Source organism: Zalophus californianus, chromosome 10 (assembly GCF_009762305.2).
Source record: "Zalophus californianus isolate mZalCal1 chromosome 10, mZalCal1.pri.v2, whole genome shotgun sequence".
Taxonomy (NCBI): Eukaryota; Metazoa; Chordata; class Mammalia; order Carnivora; family Otariidae; genus Zalophus; species Zalophus californianus.
Window position 1 is genome coordinate 41,904,585 of NC_045604.1, and position 22,227 is coordinate 41,926,811.

General features: G+C 41.3%; 1 protein-coding gene across 3 annotated transcripts in view; it reads right to left on the reverse strand.

Moving 5' to 3' along the window:
- Positions 1–22,227, reverse strand: part of STX6 (syntaxin 6) — a 49,782-nt gene that overhangs the window by 12,251 nt on the left and 15,304 nt on the right. For all 3 annotated transcript variants that reach the window (XM_027611471.1, XM_027611468.1, XM_027611469.2), the window contains exons 2-6: positions 17,533–17,702; positions 14,658–14,752; positions 6,627–6,689; positions 2,968–3,093; positions 1,620–1,726 (exon numbers count right to left, since the gene is read on the reverse strand). In XM_027611471.1, the coding sequence (XP_027467272.1) occupies positions 1,620–1,726; positions 2,968–3,093; positions 6,627–6,689; positions 14,658–14,752; positions 17,533–17,702 (561 nt within the window). The remainder of the gene's footprint in view (positions 1–1,619; positions 1,727–2,967; positions 3,094–6,626; positions 6,690–14,657; positions 14,753–17,532; positions 17,703–22,227) is intronic.

Sequence of the window (22,227 nt, forward strand, 5' to 3'; positions counted from 1 at the left end):
ATTCATTTTCCTACTTTCCAGGACCTATAATGTTATGGTTACTGTTTGTTATTTCATGTTCTATGTCCCCATAGGTCTTATGCCAGTTTTATAAAAAGATCCCTCTGCTGGTGCCCTAGTGGGCTCTAGGGAAGGAGCGACATAAAGGGTATGTTCGGTGTGTTCAGGTTACCATCTTTAACTGAAGTCTGCCAGGCTTCTCTATCATCTACTGAACCCCAGGGAGGCAGGCAATTAGTCCTTTTCCAACCGCAAATTGAAATTTTAGGGGAAAAATGCATTTTAGACAGAAATTCAACACGCATGCCTAGATTTTCCTGCTCTTCCAGCTTCCCCCTGGTCTCCTTGCCTTCAATCTGACTCCATTATTGCTTGTCATCTAAACCACAGCTAGATGGGTCTGCCCCAAATGTAAACCTGTCCATGGTATTACTCCCAACACAACCTTCGTGGTTTCCCACGACCCTCAGGAGAGAAAGTCCTAGCCCCTTAATGGGGCGTCAAAGGCCTCCCCACTCTGTTCTTGGCCTCCGTCTTGCCTTCTGCAACCCCCCCTACCCCCATGCTCTACACAAACGAGACCTTTCTGTCCCATGCACACTCTCACACTCTCTCTAAAACCCCAGTCGACCCTCCCCTCACCCTCACCCCTCCGCTGGGTCACCTTCCCCTCATCCTTCAGGTTCCAGTTCCACACATCTTCTCAGGGACCTGGGCTAAGTCAGGTCTGCAGCTTGAGTGGAGTGAGGGCTCTCAAGGCACCACACTCTTCCCCCTTACGTCTCTGCACTTCTTAGTGACTTGCATGTAGAACGTCTGTTCTAGGCAGTAACTGGTAAACTCTCTGATGGCAGAGATGCAGTCTGTTCGCTCCTCTATGGGTACCCGGGACCTCCCAGCAGAACAGATACCCAGTTTGAATTTCTGAAGAATGAATGTATAAGGCTGAACTCAAGACTGAGATAGGAGAGGTTCTGAAATATCCTAGTGGATAGTCTTATTTTTTCAGAAAGAAATTTGTGAAATGAAAGCATTTAAGAATGATGCTTTTGGTGTCCTACTTCTGAGCACAAAAGGAGACTACTGAAGGAAAAAATAAATAAACCCAGTTATGTTTTCGTTTGCTTTGTTTTTACTTTGTATTTTTGAGAGGGAAGATTTTTGATTAATTGAACTCAAATCTATAAACTTTCTTCATTAAGTTAAAGTTTAAGATGCAGAGCAAGAAGTTCTGTTCGATGGAGCAGGAGAGTCAGGGGATGACAGAGGGAAGTCAGCTCCTGTCCTATCCTCTCCGGGACCCAGATCTCCAAGGAGGTTACACAGCCATATCTGTCTCATGTCCCATTCGTCACAACACTCTTGAGAATCGGCTCAGAGGAATCTCTATCTGTTTTTGGAGGGCGCAAAAATAATCATGATAATAACTCTGCCCAAACCCCGTTGAAAATTTTATCTGATCAATGTGCTTCTTTGGGGGAGCAGAATAAAGATGCAGCTACACAAGTAAAACGGCTTTTGGGTTTACTAGCCATGTAACTGTCAGGCTTTTCAGGGGTCTCATAAGATGGCTTTGCCCCTCAATTTCACTGTAGCAAGAGGGGCGTGTCAGTACTCACACCGCCTGTTCCTCTAGCTCCCCTCCGATGCGCTGGGACATGTTCTTCAGCACCCCGATGCTGCCAGAGACCAGCTCCAACTGCTCATCCTGCTGTTCCACGATCAACTGGTGCCAGAGAAATGGGAAATAAGCAATTAAACTCCATCTTACCTGGTTCCAAGCCCAGTACTCTAGCAGCTGCTAGCTTCTTTGCCAACTTGGGACCATTCTCATTCAGAAGCAAAGCCCAGAAATCGAAGGACCAGACCATTGCCTCTGAGAACACGCTGCTCAAAAGGCTGGGTTGACAAGCTACTGATACTTCCTGCCGATCCAACTTGTGAACAGTCAGCAGGCCTGGAAACCACCAAGAGCGATTTACTCTGGTTGGCTCAAGTCCGACGAGGGAATAAGCCAGGGTCAAAAGCACCTGTGTGGTGACCACTGAGACATGGGATGTTGGGGAAGAGGAAGCCCACTGCCAGGGTCAAGGTCTCAATCCACAACAGACTGCCTCAGCCTGACTCCAAGAGAGAGGCCGACAAATATGTGAATGTGGGAAAATTGCATACAGAGTTCTTTCTTTCCTCTTCAAGGACAAACTAGAGGAGGCCCTGTGGCTATAAGCTGCTTCAAGGACAACTACTGAGTGATAAATAATTAGTTTTAATTGTGGTGTAGCCTCCTCATTTTTTATTAAGAAAAAAAGGTTTGCTTGATTAATAACAATTTAAGTAGACAACTGGTTAAACAGACACGCTATGAAAAAGAACAAACCTACGTGTATACATAAAACATAATATTTAAGAACCAATAGTTTCAATGGATAGATAATCCTCAAATCCCCAGATACATCATTAACTTCCTTTTTAAAATACAACACATATCAAAAGCCACGATGTAATCATAATCAACCTCACTTTCCTTCTACCCTAGAACCTCCACCAAAGCAATCATTTTTACATATAATGGAACCAGCAATAATTTGCAATGAAGAAACAAGGACTCAGTTTTTCTGAAAGTGCCTTTGTTGAAATGAACAAAAAACTGAGCATACAAGTGGAGGCGGGGGAAGAGGTTGCTGGGGTTTGTTTTTTTTTTTTTGTAAATCAATGGCCTTGTCTGTCAGTTTTGGATGTGTGGTCTGCTTTTCCTAAGAGATCTAATCAAGCTTGGTTCTCCCGAAAAGGTCGTGCTCTGAAGGAGGTTTTAAAAACCCTTCATCTACACAATGGTTGCACACACAGACAGGCAGCCGCGGGGCCAGCTCTGGTCCCCCAGGGGCTGTCACTGGTCACAGCACCCCCTGGCGGCAGGGGAACGTAGGGAGGTGCCCCACCTCCCTCCCTCGGCCGCTTCTTGGGTACCTGCTGCTGAGCCTGCTGCTCCTCGATGAAATGGGAGTTGGCCAGCTGGAGCTCACGGTCCAGGCGCCCGGATGTGTCCATCTTTCCTGCGCTCCAGTTCTGGCCACCACTGTCCCCTAGGAGTGCCTGTGAGAGGGAGGCGGGGGGAACCAGCCGTTACCATCTGAACAAATGCTCCAGCACAGGGACAGAAAGAGTCCACAGACTGCTCACAGTGCATTTCCCGCCAGCTCAGCCTTTTGCGTAGTGGTGTAGGTTGGTGCCTGTGTGGCATGATTTCAGGAATGCCAGGAAGGGCGCCCACTGCCTCCAAGCTCTCGCAACGGGACTCAGAAATGGGCTCTGTCCCATTAAAATACAGATAAAGGTCAACTTTAAATCAACAAACGCCCATCTGTACACTGCTTTACAATCTAGAAGCACTTGGTCTTCAGGCCAGCTGTTCCTAGCACCCTCGGAAGTTCATCAGAGACTCATAGACTCCAATCTGATTCCACAGACCTAGAGTCCCTTTTTATTCACGTATGAGCCAGGAAAGTTTCTGGGTTTCTTCGGAAGGAGGCAGGGAGAGCTCCCTGGAATGACAACAAGCCAAGTCACAGCCCCTCATGTACAGAAGGCACGAGACTCACCAAAGTCTGTTCAATTGAACCCATGAGTAAATCCCAGTGCCCTTCAGTTGAACTAAAAGGCTACCGGCGTCCCAAATAGGAACCGGGAGTTGCTTCAGAGGCAGGTATGGTCACAAGTGAGCACCTGACCCTCATAACCCAGGCAAGTGCTGGTCCCGAAGTCAGAGCTCTTCCCCAGGGTCAGGTTTCCCAATATGAATTCAAGGAAGTTTGCAGCCAGAACAGGATAAGTCTGGAAAAAGGATAAGTCTCCCTTCCGTGAAGAGGCCAGCCAGGAATGTGAGAGCTCATTCTCGGTAGCAGGCTCTGACCAGGAGCCCCACAAGCCCATCTGACTAGTTGGTCAGAGTTACCGCTCACACCAGTCCTGCACAAAGAACCAGAAGATGCTGCTAAGATTCTTCTTCCTTGTGGAGGTGCCAGATCTTACTAGGTACTTTTTATCTCCGGAACTGTTAAAAGCCTCACGGGTTACGTGGTTTTCTGTCTGCAAAGCCCTTCAATAGCCCCTTGATACTGACATGGACCTCCTGGCCTGACGTTCGAAGGTGACTTCAGTCAAATGGCCACACTTCAGGGACGGGGCTCAGAGAAGCTCAGGACGCAGAGCCTAAGTTCTTGAGGGAGTTAGGAGAGCTGCCAGCAGCCCAGGGCCTCAGTCCAGCCAAGAAGCTGGATGGGGACTGTCTCCGGCATAAAGCAAACCCAAGGCCTTCTGTAGATGGCTCTGCCCAACCTGATCCTAGGGCTGTCAAGTTTAGAAGATCCTGCTCATTCCGAGGCAGAGACTCTAAGAATCTCTGTGGAGGACACTGAGGCCTAGTGACAATGTTTTCAAGGTCAGAAAGAGTCTATACAGAGTGCATCATTAGGTTACCGACAGAACTGGGGGCTCCACCAGCCTCGTGCACTCCTGGGATCATAGTCGGGGCTGTTTTTTTTTTTTTAGTCTCTTCATGGTCTGCACTTAGGTGGACATATGTCACGCCGTTAAGAGTTGTCTATGCTTTATTGTGAAGCAGATTAGATGTCATTAGTCTGACTTCTAGGAATCTATCTTCACGGGAACGAAGATGGAGAGGGCCCAGAGCACTGGAAGACCAGCCTGGGCGCAGGTGCTGGAGCGGGGAGGTCCTGGCTGAGCAGGCTGGAGCACAGCACCTGGTCCTGGCATGAAGCAGTGAGGCAGACTGGGCCTGCTCGAGTATGAGAGAAAACTGGTCCTGCCATTCCCTGAGAATTTGTGACTCTAGGACATTTCACTCCACGCCAAAAACAAAGTCCCAAGCCATACTCGGAGAAGCAATGTGTAAGTATACGTTTTATTTATGGTAGTTCAACTCTTACTCTCTAGAGAATAAAGCAATTCAAGTTTGGCAGAACAGAGGCCCAGTGTTCCCCATCTCCCTGCCACAACTGCTTCGGGTTCCGTTCCTCAACTTCTGTAAGTTCAAGTGTAGACAAAAAGGGAACTCTCAAACTGTGAGCCTTTGGCCATGCCCTAGAGCTCCTTTCAAGAGTTAGTGCCAGATGGGCTGGGTTAGCGCCTGGCAGTTCCCCACTGCACTATTAAGAGGAAGGGAGGGAGACAGGAAGAAAAAGCCACAACAGTGACTTGAAGAATGAAATGCAGGGAAAGGCAACAGGAAAATTAGGCAGGTGATATCTGGAGAGCCCCTCCCTTTCTTTGAACTCTTAACTTGTTTTCAAATGTCATGGGTCAACAAATAACCACAGGTCTAAAGTAAGAATGTAACCGATTCCTAGTTAATAATGATGAACTGTTTCTTACCAGTCTACTAAACGGACTATCAGTAACTTGATGGAGTCTGAATAGAACTGAAGTTAAATCTAAATTTTAGGCGACTGTTGTGTATTTCTTAAAAGGATTTTATCAGTCAGAAGGGAATTTCTATCAAATGTCTCTAATTTTAAAAAGTGTCTAATTTTAAAAAGATACTTAAGTCTGGGTAGCTCACTCCATTGAGCACCTGACTCTTGGTTTCGGCTCAGGTCATGATCTCAGGTTGTGAGATGGAGCCCTGCTCAGCAGGGAGTCTGCTTGAGATTCTCTCCCTCTACCCCTCCCCCTACTTGCACATACATGTGCTCGCTCGCTCTCTCTCCAGTAAATAAATCAATCTTTGGGGGAAAAAAAAGATACGGGGCGCCTGGGTGGCTCAGTTGGTTAAGTCGTTGCCTTCGGCTCAGGTCATGATCTCAGGGTCCTGGGATTGAGCCCCATGTCAGGCTCCCTACTCAGCCGGGAATCTGCTTCTCCCTTTCCCTCTGCCCTTCCCCCCTGCTCATGCTCTCTCTCTTAAATAAATAACATCTTTTAAAAAAAATTAAAAAATTAAAAAAAAGATACTTAAATTCAAGGACTGGTCTCCTGTAGGTTTTATTTTTGATATGTCATTATCTGTACTGGGGTTTTTGAAATCAGGTTTCATAATTTATCTGTAATAACTAATAAAAACTGGACCTCATATCAAAACAATACTTAAAACAATGAAAGATTTAATTTAACACATTTAAGGTTCCTCTAATGTCTTTACATAAAATTTCACTCATTAGATGTCTAGTAAGTTCTATGGGCAATAGAATAGCAGCTAGATATTTAAAAACAGCTCATGATATAATTGCTCTTCACTTTCAAGGAGCTTGGTTGGGGTCCAGCAGAGAAAGCAGAGAAAAAGACAGGAGACAAAGCAACCACAGCACTTCCCAGAGCACGTGGGCAGCACAGGCAGAGTGAATGGCTGTGTGTAAGGCCTACGGGGATAAGCAGAGGGAGCTACAGGGGCCCAGAGGAGAGAAGCAGAGGGTGTGAGGGAGGGAGGGACAGAGGACCGTGGCACTGGGGCAAGCTAACCTTTCACAACACCTGCCAGCCTCATGCCAGGCTCAGCACGTACAAGTCTTCTGTGTGAACACACGATACACCCACGTCAGCAGTTTTTAATTCCAAATATCTAACCATGCTATTTTCTTTGATTGATACTGTGTGTTCAGATGTTTACTCACCTGTCTGTTTTTTCGTTCCGCTAATGCCTGCACAGATGAAGCTGACATCTGATCCTTCATGTCCTAATGAGATGAGCAGAAGACCAGAAAATGAATGAAAACAAAATCACGGCTAACATTTTACAGGCTAACAAAATACACACAGATTATTATGAATTTTTTTATTATGAATTTTTTTAAACAAAAAGACAGCATTCTTTAGCTTGTAAGTCTCAAAAACAAAGGAAATAAAATAGACTCACATTCCCTTAAAAGAGAGTAACCTGGACACTGAATTCAAACAGGCAGAAAGAGGAAGGGAACTCGTATTTCCTGGGTACCTACCAGAGACCGCAACACCGTGTACACTTGTGTACACTTACACAAGGTATCATGGAATTTTCACAACGACCCTGTGAAGCCGCTATTATTTCCATTTTGCAGGTAAGAAGACTGAGATCTAAAAAGGCTAAGATACTTTCTTAAAGTCACACAGTCAGTAAATGGCAATCCTGGGGCACAAACACAGAAGTCTGTGCTCAAGGGCTAGCATCTTCAAACAGAATGCATGTGAAAAACCACACACTTTAGGATCAAGTCTGTTTACCATTAAACACCAGAGCACTTTCTAGTATTCTTATTTTATTTCTGAGTTGGATTCGTGTGTAGAATAGACTCCCCTCCCTCCTTCCCTTCCTTCCTTCCTCCCATAATCTCTACACCCAAGGTGGAACTCAAACTCACAACCCCAAGATCAAAAGTCACATGCTCTACTGACTGAGCCAGCCAGGCGCCCCCCAGTATAGACTATTTCTAACACAAGAGTGAATTTCTAGCACAGTATCAAAAATAATTTTGTATGGAAAGAAAAATGAATGGACCCATTACTTAACCCAAAGCAAAACACTATTAAATATGAACCCTTTCCCTTATATTTAACCACAACCCAATATACTTTAAAATGATTTGAACTGAATACATGATTACTGTAATACAAATTTTCTTTGGAAAAAAAAAAAGGCTGCCACAATACGTTATAATTTTTTGTTGGCAAGTAGGCTATTTTATAGATGCAAACGTTGAGGTATTAGGCTCTTAGAAACTTCTTCCAAGAGCCGTGACAGGTGAACAGCAGATCGGACAGTGCCACAGTTTTTGTCATTCCTACTGTGGTGTGTCTTAATAATAACCACCTTGCTCCAACTTTCCAAGTGCCCATTTTACGTTTGGCAAATGCTCCCTAAAGCCTAATACATGCCCACATAGAGCAGTGAGCAATACAGGCAAGGCCCCTGCCTGAGTGGAAAGGGTACTATGGTGAGGAAGGGGCAAACAGTAATCCCACAGACAGGTCAATGAGCTGATGACTGCGTTGGGAAGGAAGGGAATAAAGGGCTGGGATTGAGTGGGTGAAGGACACCACTTTAGAAGGATGGGGGTAACACTGGAATCGAGATCGGAAGGGCAAGAATGAGCCAACCACAGAAAGAGTTAGAGGCTGAGAATTCCAGTCAAAGGGAACAGCAAGTACAAAAGCCTGGAGGCAAGAAAAAGCTTTGCGCCTTCAGCTATGGAGAAGGCAGGCCAAGGGAGGGTGGAGGAGCCAACTGCGTGTTCAGGGGTGGGGGGGAAAGAAGAGAAGGCTGGCCGAACACATGGGGCTTAGATTTTATCCTGAGGCAGGGGTTGGCAAACTCCTTATCTGTTTGATAAGGAGTAGATATTAAGGATTCAGTCCCTGTCATATACTCTTTGTTGTGTGTGTGTTTTCTAATTATCCTTTAAAAAAATGTAAAACTGTTCTTATATAGCTTGCAGTCCCCTGTGCAAAGGCAATGGGAAGGCCTTAAGGTATTTTAAGCAGGGCCATGGAGTATTCTGGTTCATGTTTTAGAAGCTCACTTTAGTTTTTCTGTAGAAAAAAAATGTTAAGCAGAGCAAAAGTAAAGGGATCATTTTACTATAACCTGTCACAAAGTACCAGTGCTGCCCCAGATAAGAACTGGCGCATCTAGAAGGAGCAAGCTCCCTGCTGTTGGGGGCCGCCTTCAACAAGAGGCTATGTGAGCCCTTGGAAATGACACTGGATAGGCAGCGCATCTGAGGGGTGCTCCGCCTAGGGTCCAGCTGACCCAGAAATTCTAGGATTCTCTACCTATTTCATCCATTCGCAAACCTCAAAGACAAAAAAAAAAAAAGGCCACCCATAAAAAATGAGAAAAATATACTTAGTAAAAGAAGTATTTGCCACAAAATACAAAGGGAATTCAGTGATATAAGTCATATTTCTTAGATGTGTGAGATTTGCTTGAGTCAGTCACCTGAGGTGAAATGCAGGTCCCTTGGGCACCTGGTGGCTCAGGTGGTTAAGTGTGTGACTCTTGGTTTCAGCTCAGGTCATGATTCCAGGGTTGTGAGACTGAGCCCCCGAGGGCTCCATGCTCAGGGTGGAAGCCGCTCGAGATTCTCTCGTTCCCTCTCCCTCTGCCCCGCCCCCGCCTGCATCTGCACTCTCTCTCAAAATAAATAAAATCTTAAAAAAAAAAAAAAAATGCAGGTCCCTGGACCCCACCCAGACCTACTCAGGCAGACTCTAAGGTACAGCTAACAAGTCCCTGGGTGAGTTTTATGAATACTGAAGTCTGAGCTGCTCTTTTTTAGATTCTAGAAGCCTTAAAGTGAGCCTGTCACCTAATAAATATCTCCTGGACTGTGGGCTCCCAATTACCACTGAGAGTTAAAGATGACATTTGGATATTCAATCAAACAATAATAATAGTGCAATCCTATATATATTATTAACTATGCAGAGCAAATATCTGAAATGTTCATTGGTATGGATAATATATGCTTTAAAAATGCATTTAATACATTTTATAATAGTTTTTCAAAACAATAAACATTACTTGCATAATGAAAATATCAACACACGGGTATGGCAAAAGTAACTGAAGTTCAATTAAACTTTGAACTTCAGCTACAGAATGTGTTTTTGCTGTTAGAAGTCAGGACAATGAGCAGGGAATTAAAGACTGTAAAGGGACACAAGGAAGCTTCTAGAGGGTGCCGGGAATGCTCTGGAATGCTTCTGGGTGCTGTTTCCATGGTTGTGATCAGTTTATAAACTCTTCATGCTGTATACTTGGGATACATGTACTTTTCTCTATTGTTATACTTCAATAAAAATGTAAAAAAAAGGGCGCCTGGGTGGCTCAGATGGTTAAGCGTCTGCCTTCAGCTCAGGTCATGATCCCAGGATCCTGGGATCGAGTCCCGCATCGGGCTCCCTGCTCCTTGGGAGCCTGCTTCTCCCTCTGCTTCTCTCTCTCTCTCTCTCTTTCTCCCTCTGTCTCTCATGAATAAATAAATAAAATCTTAAAAAAAAAAAAAAAAGTAAAAAAAAAACACAAAACCCTACTGTTCTGGAACAATGGCTGGAAGGTAAACTGGACTCTAAATAAACCTGACATTTTGTATCAAGAGCTGTGATATTTGTATCAAATATTCACAGCCTTGACCTAGCAATTCCACTAAAAGGATTTATTTTAAGAAAACAATATAAAAGTGGTGCTCGGCTGGCTGAGTTGGTAGAGCATGCAACTCTTGATCTCAGGGTTGTGAGTTAGAGCCCCATGCTGGGTGTGGAGGTTACTTAAAAATAAAATCTTAAAAAAAAAAAAGTAAAATATATACCCCCCCAAAAAAGCAAAGATGTACACTGCAGTGTTATTTATAATATGAAAGAAAAACAGAAATAAGCAGCATGTCCAAACCAGAGAACAGTAACTTAGAGTAAATCCAGAATAATATGTCATTTCTTTTAAATATGTCTATTTCGGGGTCATATAAGGGCTAGAGATAATATGTAAAATTGTTAATAGTGATTTCTAGGGAGTGGAATTACAGAATGGGCGGGAGGCATTTTCACCTTTCTCATACAGCAAAATTATTTGCATTTTAAAAAGAGCAAGTATGGATTACCTTTAATTTAAAAAAAATAAAAAATGCTTATGATTGCTTAACAGTATGATCACAACTATGTAAAAATACAACTGTCATGCATTAACAAAATGACTGAGAAAATATAACAAAGTTTGGTGTTTATTATTTTTTTTAATTTTTTATTGTTATGTTAATCACCATACATTACATCATTAGTTTTTGATGTAGTGTTCCATGATTCATTGTTCGTGCATAACACCCAGTGCTCCACGCAGAATGTGCCCTCTTTAATACCCTTCACCAGGCTAACCCATCCCCCCACCCCCCTCCCCTCTAGAACCCTCAGTTTGTTTTTCAGAGTCCATTGTCTCTCATGGTTCGTCTCCCCCTCCGACTTACTCCCCTTCATTCTTCCCCTCCTGCTATCTTCTTCTTCTTTTTTCTTAACATATGTTGCATTATTTGGGTGTTTATTATTTTGAGCTTAGGTTTCTTTTCCTAGCTTTTCCTCTTATTAACATTTTTCTAATTTTCTTTAATAAACATGCATTACTTTAATGAAATAGATATTTTAAAAGTTCCAGTTTTTAAAGTTTCTGCTTAATAAAATATATGTGTGGGGGGGAGAGGCGGTGCCCTGATGGCCATGACTTCCCCAACAGCTGTGTGCTGTGCATCCTGTGTGTGGTGTGCGTCCTGTGTGTGGCCATGGCAGCAGGTAAAGCACGAGGCTTTCACTTCCAGGATGGCATTTTTTCTACGGACGTTAAAAGCTGTAAGATACCATGCAACAGACTACCTTATTAGGATCTGGAATTTTAAGCTAAGTCACTACACAGTTTTAAGCATTCTGCATTAACCGGTTACATCAGGCCAAAAACATAATCAATCATCTTTCCAACACATGAAGTTTAGAACCAGCAGTCAAGAAGCAGTACCAATACGATTTGGTTCGTCTGCCAAAAGAGCAATAAATGTCCTGGTTATTTACGCTCCTGTTCCCATTTCATGGTGTCCTCCAAACTGAGTGAATGGGACACTATACATACCCCAGTACTTCCCACTAAGAAGTCTCACACCCTTTATACCTCATCCTTTTCGGTTAACCATGTCTGTCTTGACTTAGAATGAAATGTGAATAATTCTTGGGTTGGAACAAGTTGGGTTCCCCCCACCCCACCACAGGGATGTATAGTTCTCATTCCTTTAAAAGTTAAGGTTAGAAAATGTCTGTGAGGACCATTTAACTGATAAAGAAAACACAGAGTGAAAGAAGCTAATTGACCTGCCATGATGAAAATTTACTAAGGGGGCACCTGGGTGGCTCAGTCGTTAAGCGGCTGCCTTCGGCTTAGGTCATGATCCCAGGATCCTGGGATCGAGCCCCGCATCAGGCTCCCTGCTCTGCGGGAAGCCTGCTTCTCCCTCTCCTACTCCCTCTGCTTGTGTTCCTGCTCTCGCTGTGTCTCTCTCTGTCAAATAAATTAATAAAATCTTTAAAAAAAAAAGAAAATTTTTATTTTATTTTATTAAGGTCACAGATGAGCCTAGAACTCAGGTCTCCTAAGAGCTCACCCCCTGTATTCCTCTGCCACACACTACAAAACCTTTTGCTACGAAATTAAAATGAGGTCACTCCTGGAACATATTTCCACAACAGAAAAATTCCACATGCAAAATCGCTGTTGTGTAGATAACTCCATAAATGTAAAAATGATTACTTCAAAATTATCAAAGGCTATTTACACACACAAAAGAATATTTTGCTTTCTTCCAGCAAAACTTACTAAACTGTACAACCTTAAAAGACACTTGGGAAAACAAGACTCTTAAAACAAGGAAGGCTTCTAAAAGCAAAACCAATGGACAATAATTGAAAAGAAAAACAAGAGAAAGATGTAATTCTTCAGAGACAGCAACCACAGACACACAAATGCACAATGTATCACTGACTCTCCTGCCTATGAAGGAGAAAGGACCCCTGGTATCAGCTGTGGATCCAAATGTATTCTGTTTAGAGCAACTAAATGAAAACCTATTGATAATGGTTAACAGAGGAGTTTACATGAGCTTGTGAAAGACAAATCCCAAATCGGAGTGTGGTCTTAGGTCTCATTTCCCAAACTGGCTAACTCTCTGATCCTACTCTATCTCCTCCAACTAGAACCCAGAGATCTCTGTATACAAATGCTGCCTAACTAAATGCAATAATAGTCAATCACCACACGGTGCTTTAAAAAAAAAAAATCAAGTTGGCATCATTACTACCTCCTTCTCTTCTTACAGAACTTCAATTAGAATTTATCAAAATGAGATCAGCAAAAGCTCAGTTACGTACTGTTAACCTACAACTAGCAAACGATAACAGCTTCCCAAAAAGGGGTCATAATTAAAACAAGAATGATTAAAAACTCTACAATACTCAGTTGGATTATACAATTGAGTATGCTTTAGACTTCAATTCTAGAAGGACTGCAACACTATATATGAAATATGGACTTGATTTAGAATACTTCTTTTAGGTGCGCCTGGGTGGCTCAGTCAGTTAAGCATCTGCGTTGGGCTCAGGTCATGATCCCACAGTCCCAAGATCGAGCCCTGCATCGGGCTCCCCCACTCAGTGGGGAGTCTGCTTCTCCTTCTGACCTTCCTCTTGTGCTCTCTCTCAAATAAATAAAATCTTAAAAAAAAAAAAAAAAACTTCTTTCAAAGAATGTACTTTAAAAACCTCTTCAAGGATTAGAAAATGATCTCTGGTTTCTCCTTGCAATTATACCAACTAACTTAACTTTCAATATACTTACCTCTGAATTTCAATTTGCAAAATTTACAAGTACTATCTTGCAAAAAGAAGAAACACAATGATTGAGTTCAGGAATTTATGCTTCACTGCCAGGCGCTATTTAAATACCAGTCTCTACAGCAGTGTCTTTCAGAAAATCTATTACAAAAAATAAAAAAGCAAACTATATTTATAAAATAAATAATTGGGGACTTACCTTCTCGGAATAAGGGGCTTTCTTGTCAGAATAACATTCTGAACTGGCTAGAAATTAGGAGTGTCTAATACAAATGCTCAGTGTATATAGATGGTGTACCTAGGTCCCAAAATGTTACTGGCCCATTAAAGTATGGGCTTATTTAACAATAATTTATACACACACACACACACACACACAGAAAGGCAACTAATGAATAAAAGACGACACAAGAATTAAAGTTCAGTGATAACCTACCATTTGAAATAATTTCAAAAGGAAATCACATGACATAAAGTCTTTGGCAAACACATACCAAGGTTCCTGCCTGAGATGACTCCTAAAAAGCCATATGTTAGCGCTGGTATGATCCCAAGTTTCTTTATTCAAGGAAGCTGCTTTCTAGTACATATGTTAAAGACAGCTGGTTCTCTTACATCTAGTTATGCTAATCAAATGGCTTAGCTATATAGTTTCAAAATACAAACATATCTCAAGGAGACAAGATTTGTCTTAAATGATATTTTCTCCTAGTTTTTTTTTTTTAACAATAAGTTATTAGTTATATCATTTGAGACTAGAGATTTGTTCACTTGGATTGGTGTTTTGCACTCTGATGGATGCTGCTCTGGACAGCTCCCGAAAGGCTGTCAAGCAGTTGTATATGGAAATGTCAGTAACATGGGTTGCAAAAGTTCCAGAAGCAATTCAGATGGTAGAAGAGGCCGCTATCCAAACCCGGTAAGAGTCACTCTTCACAATGCAAAGTGATTACCAATCAATCAAGAAACCAAATGTTTTCTACAATACTAATTCTTCCTTTTGTCCAAAAATACAGTATACTGAGAAATAAAGAGGCAAAAAGATAACTGGTTTGGAGAAACAAAAGCTATGGACAAGGAACCTCCCCAAAGCCGGTCATCTACTCTCATTTTTGCTCTAAGAAGTAAGCTAGACAATATTACAAACAGATTTCTTTATTTGAATCAGAGAAATTAGGAAGAAAACTCGCATTTAATTCATACTAAAAAGTGGTTTCAGAGTTGACCTATTAGTTTACAATTAAGAAAAAGAGTTCTGAGAAGTGTGGCTATTTCTTGCAAAAATAACACAATAAGACCATATTCCTTACCCTGACAACTTGCCGAGTACTTGTGATGAAGGTTTTTCTTATACTCAATTCAGTTGCATCGAGGTTGAATTTTCTAGGGTTTGCTTCAACTATGCGTGGGTCAAAAAGTCAAGGGAAAGCAATTTCATCGTTAAAAACCTAACAAACATCATCACGTTAAACCACAAAATCTCTCACAGGTAAGCAATAAGATCTGGCTTGATGTTTCTTAAAACACTGTCAACTTGACACACATCATTCTCAAACCTTCTCTTCCTACAGCTATGAGGATCTCTGTGCCTCCGAGTGGAGAGGACCCACCAGGTTAAGAAACACAGCCCCTGCTGACTGGGTTCACTACAAATCCATGGCAGGCTGACCACAGCTGAGCTGGGCTCTTCCAGATGCCTGCCAGCACTCTTTGTTGACTCGTTTCTGACTTCAGATCATCTTTCCCATGACAGCTTTGCAAGCCTTTTTCATCTGCTATTCCAAACAATTCCATTTATGCCAAGAAGCTAATCCTGCTTATTAATCTAGAGGTTGAGGCTTCTTCGAAGTTTCCCCTAATCTCCTTATTCCCAGCCTGGTCCTGCTGCCCCATGTCAGACACTCGCATGGCTCTCTGGTCTTTTCTCTTACAGTCTGCAAATACATAGTGTTATCTGATTAATGTCTGTTCCCCTGTCCCCTGAGCCCCTCACTACTCCCCACCATAAATTCCATGAGGGCTGGTATCCTGTTTTGCTTTATCAATCCAATCTCAGTAACTAACAAAATATCCAGCACATTACTCAAAAATGTCACTCAAAGATTAATGACTATTAACAATTTTACATATTATCTCTAGCCCTTATATGACCCCGAAATAGACATATTTAAAAGAAATGACATATTATTCTGGATTTACTCTAAGTTACTGTTCTCTGGTTTGGACATGCTGCTTATTTCTGTTTTTCTTTCATATTATAAATAACACTGCAGTGTACATCTTTGCTTTTTTTGGGGGGGTATATATTTTACTTTTTTTTTAAGATTTTATTTTTAAGTAATGTCACTCAATGATTATTTGCCGAATGAATGATGAATACAAAGGCATACCTCATTTTATTGTGCTTTGTTTTACTGCACTTAGCAGACACTGTGTTTTACAAATTGAAGGCTTCTCACAACCCTGTGTCGAGCAAGTCTATGGGCACCATTTTTCCAATAGCATCTGCTCACTTCATGTCTCTGTCACATTTTGGTAAGTCTTAAAATATTTCAAGCTTTTTCATTATTATATTTGTTATGGTGATCCATGATTGTGACTCAACTGGAAGCTGAGATGATAACTAGACTTTTTTAGCAATAAAGTATTTTTTTAAAGATTTTATTTTTAAGTAATCTCTACCCCCAACGTGGGGTTTGAACTTACAACCCTGAGATCAAGAGTTAACATGCTCTACTGACTCAGCCAGCCAGGTGTCCCAGCAATAAAGTATTTTTAAATTAAGGTATATACATTGTTTTTAGACAAAATACTACTGCACACTTGGCACCTGGGTGGCTCAGATGGTTAAGCGTCTGCCTTCAGCTCAGGTCATGATCCCAGGGTCCTGGGATCAAGTCCCGCATCGGGCTCCCTGCTCCTTGGGAGCCTGCTTTTCCCTCTGCCTCTCTCTCTCTGTCTCTCATGAATAAATAAAATCTTTAAAAAAAAAATACTACTGCACACTTAACAGACTACCGTATAGTGTAGACATAACTTTTATATGCACCAGGAAACCCTAAAAATTCACTTGAGTCGCTTTACTGAGACCACGATACTCCCCTTACTGTGCTGGTCTGGAACCGAACCACAGTATCTCCAAGGTGTGCGTGTATCTGTTAACACCTGTCTTCTTTCTCTCACAATTTCTGTCTCCCCAATCTTCTTCTCTTTCCTCTATCTCAAGCTATCTCCCTGTACCTGTGTTTTTGATCCCATCTTCTCACACATTTTGTTCCACTAATTTTTAACAATATACTTTTTAAAATAATTTAAAAGGTACCCAGCGTCACATGATGAATAGAAATATTATAAACAGATTATGACCTCCACTTATTAACCTGCATATGAACCTGAAAAGCTGGTTTCCTAGATCACTCTTACAGAGAGAACAAGAGAGAACTGAGAACATGCAACTGGCATATCTTCAAAATTTTTGATTAACTGGAATTTTTCCAGCTGAAAAAAGGCCATCATTCTCTGGTTCGCCAGTCAGGTCAGTGGACCTCCCATCAACAGCATGACTTAACAGACAGATCTGCTTTGACTAAATGCAGTTTCATGGTACAAAATGCTCTCTGATGGACACTGGCGTTGTAACACATCACTTCTTGAACAGGAAAAAGACAGTCTACAAAAGGATTTTCTTTTGATTTCTAATTAACCATGTAGGACACTGGTCTGTATACACCTCTATGGAATAGTGACTAACACTCACAGAAGCTCACTGCGTGTCAGGCCCCACACTTACCTGCTCAACTTTCAACAACCCTATGAGATAGTAACTACTGTTATCTTAACTTTCTACAGAAGAGGAAACTGAAGCAGAGAGCAAGGTGCCCAAAGTCACAAAGTTAGTAACTGGTGTAGCCAGGACTTGAACACACGGTCTGCCTTCAGGGTCTGAGCTTATAACCACTGCACCACACTGTCTCCACGTTGCCGGGTTTATCATGCACTGTAGAAGAAGGTGGCCCCTACCCCTTAGCTTACTGGGCAATTATTTCAAGTGTGTCATGGTACAAATAAAAGCAGTATCAATCATTATAAAAGGAAATATCTTAATGATGTACTTGAGAAATCAGGATAAAAACATGTTCACTTTTCTGTTGACCCCAAAGGCATAGGCACCATAGAAAAGGATATTGATGGTCTCGTCAAGGTCCTCGAGATCCCACTCTATGCTCCGGAGGTTGTTTCTCAGCTCGTTGGTGGTCCAGTCGATTTCTTCCCTCGTTGCTGTGGAAGGATCCTGGAGGAGCTCTGTCCATCTCTGAAATAATCCCTGGGCAGTGTTGACTGCTTTCTGTACCTCTCTGTAATCAAGGTGAGGGGAAAGGACTGAAATCGCAGACAACATGTTCCAGGAACAAGTTAACTACTGCCTAAGTTAACACTTGTGATCACATACCATCTTCAGCAAACTACCATTCCCGAAAGTGTTTTTAGATCTTTATAGAAGGCTCTTTGCAAACAAATATCAAAGTTTATTTATTTTTTTTTAAAGATTTTATTTATTTATTTGAGAGAGAGAGAATGAGAGATGGAGAGCACGAGAGGGAAGAGGGTCAGAGGGAGAGGCAGACTCCCCGCCGAGCAGGGAGCCTGATGCGGGACTCGATCCCGGGACTCCAGGATCATGACCTGAGCCGAAGGCAGTCGCTCAACCGACTGAGCCACCCAGGCACCCCAATATCAAAGTTTAAACCTTTAAAAATAACAGTATTATGTTCTCAGCTGATTTTGGAATAAAATAGTCACTATTTAAATAGCTGTATCAGGTTTATCTGAGGACAAAATTTAATCTTTCTCTGAACAGCCTATACTTAAAAGTCATATAAGCAGCAATCCTACAAATTAAAGTGCCATTAACATTCACACATGCTGCCATTTGGTGTGATAGTAATTTATACTCACATGTACAAGTCCTAACACAGCTTTCCTTTTCTTGGGGTGGGGGAGAGGGGTGGTGAGGGTAAAAAGGGTTGAGGAAGGGTTACTTATGCAGCTAGTCTTTCAGAAGAGAGGTATTTTAATCTGAGAGTTTAAAAAAATTTTTTGAATTCCAGTATAGTTAACAGAGTGTTACGTGAGTTTCAGGTGTACAATATAGTGGTTCAACAATTTCATACATTACTCAGTGCTCATCATGATAAGTGCACTCTTAATTCCCTTCACCTATTTCCCCCACCTCCCCACCCCTCTCCCCCTCCGGTAACCATCAGTTTGTTCTCTATAGTAAAGAGTCTGTTTCTTGGTTTGTCTTTTTCTTTTTTTTTTTTTTTTAACTTTGCTCATTTGTTTTGTTTCTTAAATTCCATATATGAGTGAAATCATATATTTGTCTTTCTCCAGCTGACTTATTTCATTTAGCATTATACCCTCTAGCTCCTTCCATGTTGTTCCCAAAGGCAAGATTTCATTTCTTTTTATGGCTACATAATATTCCATTGTGTATATATATATATATATATATATATATATATATATACACAGCACTTCTCCTTTATCCATTTATCTATCAATGGACACTCGGGCTGCTCTCATATTTGGCTTTCATTCACTGGCTGCTTACAATTTTCATATTGTAAATAATGCTGCAATAAACATAGGGGTGCAAGTATCTCTTTAAATTAATGTATTTGTATTTTTTGGGTAAATACCCAGTAGTGTGATTCCTGGATCGTAGAGCAGTTCTGTTTTTAACTTTTTGAGGAACCACTATACTGTTTTCCACAGTGGCTGCACCAATTTGCACTCCCACCAACAATGCACAGAGGGTTCTTATTTCTCTGCATTCTCGCTAACACCTGTTGTTTCTTGCATTTTTGGTTTTAGCTATTCTGACAGGTGTGAGGTGATATCTCATTATAATTTTGATTTGAGTGTAGTTCAAAGATTTGATTGCAGTTTTGATCTGGATAATTATGAGTGATGCTGAACAGCTCTTCATGTGTCTGCTGGCCATCCATTCATATGTCTTCTTCGGAGAAATGCCTGCTCATGTCTTCTGCCCATTTTTTAATTGGATTATTTGTTTTTTGGGTGTTGAGCTGTATCAGTTCCTTATATATTTTGGATACTAACCCTTTATCAGAGCTGTCATTTGCAAATACTTCTCCCATTGAGTAGCTTGTCTTTAATCTGAGACATTTTTAAATCCAAAATCTCATTAGAAGATTTCCTAATATTATTAGTTTTAAATATAAATATGTATAATATATACATATAGCAAATGAATATGTTTCTTGTTTAGAGAGTGAAACTAGGCCATTAAGTGCTATGATTTAGAATGCTTTCAAATTAGATATGGTCACAAAGTTTTAAAAATTTTCCCTACTTCCACTCTCATGGATTGTAAGAACAAATATTGTTAAAATGTCTATACTACCCAAAGCAATCTACACATTTAATGGTATCTATCAAAATACAAACAGCATTTTTCAGAGCTAGAACAATCCTAAAATGTATGGAACCACAAAAGACCCCATATAGCCAAAGCAATTTTGAAAATGATAAGCAAAGCTGGAGGCTTCACAATTCTGGACTTCAAGCTCTATTACAAAGCTGTACTCATCAAAACAGTATGGTACTGGCACAAAAACAGACACATAGATCAATGAAACAGAATAGAAAACCCAAAATGGACCCACACCCATATAGCCAATTAATCTTCGACAAAGCAGGAAAGAATATCCAATGGAAAAAAGTCTCTTCAACAAATGGTGTTGGGAAAACTGGACAGCCACATGCAGAAGAATGAAACCAGACCACTTTCTTACACTATACAAAAAAATAAATCCAAAATGGATGAAAGACCTAAATTTGAGACAGGAAACCATCAAAATCCTAGAGGAGAACACAGGCAGCAACCTCTTTGACACTGGCCAGAGCAACTTTTTACTAGATGTCTCCTGAGGCAACAGAAGCAAAAGCAAAAATAAACTATTGGGACTTTATGAAAATAAAAAGCTTCTGCACAGCAAAGGAAACAATCAACAGAACTAAAAGGCAGCCTCCTCCATGGGAGGAGGTATTTGCAAGTGATATATCTGATATAGGGTTAGTATCCAAAACCTATAAAGAACTTATCAGGCACACCTGGGTGGCTCAGTCAGTTAAGTGTCTGCCTTCAGCTCAGGTCATGATCTCAGTCCTGTGATTGAGCCCCACATCGGCCTCCCTGCTCAGCAGGGAGTCTACTTCTTCCTCTGCCTCTGCCCCCAATTCATGTATGTGTTCTCGTGCGCTCTCTCTCAAGTAAATAAATAAAATCTTAAAAAAAAAAAACAACTTATCCAACTCAACACCCCCAAAAACAAATAATCCAGTTAAGAAATGGGCAGAAGACACGAATAAACATTTTTCCAGAGAAGACATACAGATGGCTAACAGACACATGAAAAGATGCTTAACATCACTCATCATCAGGAAAATACATCAAAACTACAATGAGATATCACCTCACACCAGTCAGAATGGCTAAAATTAACACCACGGGAAACAACAAATGTTGGCAAGGATGCAGAGAAAGGGGAACCCTCTTACACTGTTGGTGGGAATGCAAGCAGGTGCAGCCACTCTGGAAATAGTATGGAGGTTCCTCAAAAAAAGTTAAAAATAGAACTACCCTATGACCCAGCAATTGCACTACTAGGTACTTACCCAAAGGATACAAAAATATCAATTCAAAGGGTTACATGCACCCGATGTTTTCAGCAGCATTATCAACAATAGCCAAATTATGGAAAGAGCCCAAGTGTCCATCAACTGATGAATGGATAAAGATGTGGTATGTGTGTGTACATATGTATGTACAACACACACACACACACACACACATACACACACACACACACACACACACAAAGGAATATTACACAGCCATAAAAAAGAATGAAGTCTTGCCATTTGACATGGGTGGAGCTAGAGAATGCTAAGCAAAGTCAGTCAGAGAAAGACAAATACCGTATGATTTCACTCATGTGGAATTTAAGAAACAAAGGAACTTTGGCACGGGGTGTGGGGGAAGAGAGGAAAACCAAGAAACAGACTGTCAACTGTTCAGAACAAATTGATGGTTACCAGAGGGGAGATGTGGGAGGAGGCGATTTGGGTTGAATAGGTGATGGGGATGACGGAGAGCACTTGTTGTGATGAGCAGTGGGTGTGATATGGAAGTGCTGACTCACTAAATTCTACACCTGAAACTCCTATTACACTGTATGTTAAACAACTGAAATTTAAATTAAAACTTGGAAAAATAAATAAATAAATAAAAGTGATAACACATTAAAAAAAAGACCAACCACTTCTGAGGTAGCATTCTGTACTGGTGTAGTGAGAATGACACTATAACTTTTCAGAAGTGCAAATAAAGATAGACACAGAAGAGAAAAAACGAAAAACAAAAAAAATTGGTTGCCTAACAATGGGCCAATATCCACAATTTAAATGTTATAATTGAGTATTACTGCATATAAAAGCCAGTAAGGAATCATTTTATAATTATACGGTCTCTAGTATACAAAGATTATAATCATGCACCTAAACGAAGAGATCTGTTTTGATCCTTCAATGACTTCTTAACCAATTCTTCCGGGTATTCACTCAGGGTGTTTGCTGCCTATAACTTTAAGACGGAAACTGCACGCATTCTATTCCCTCTGACAGGTTTTTTTTTTTTTTAAGATCTTATTTATTTTTTTGACAGAGAGAGAGAGAGCAAGAGAGAGAGAAGCAGGCTTCCTGCTGAGTAGGGAGCCTCATGTGGGGCTCGATCCCAGGACCCTGGGATCATGACCTGAGCCGAAGGCAGACCCTTAACAACTGAGCCACCCA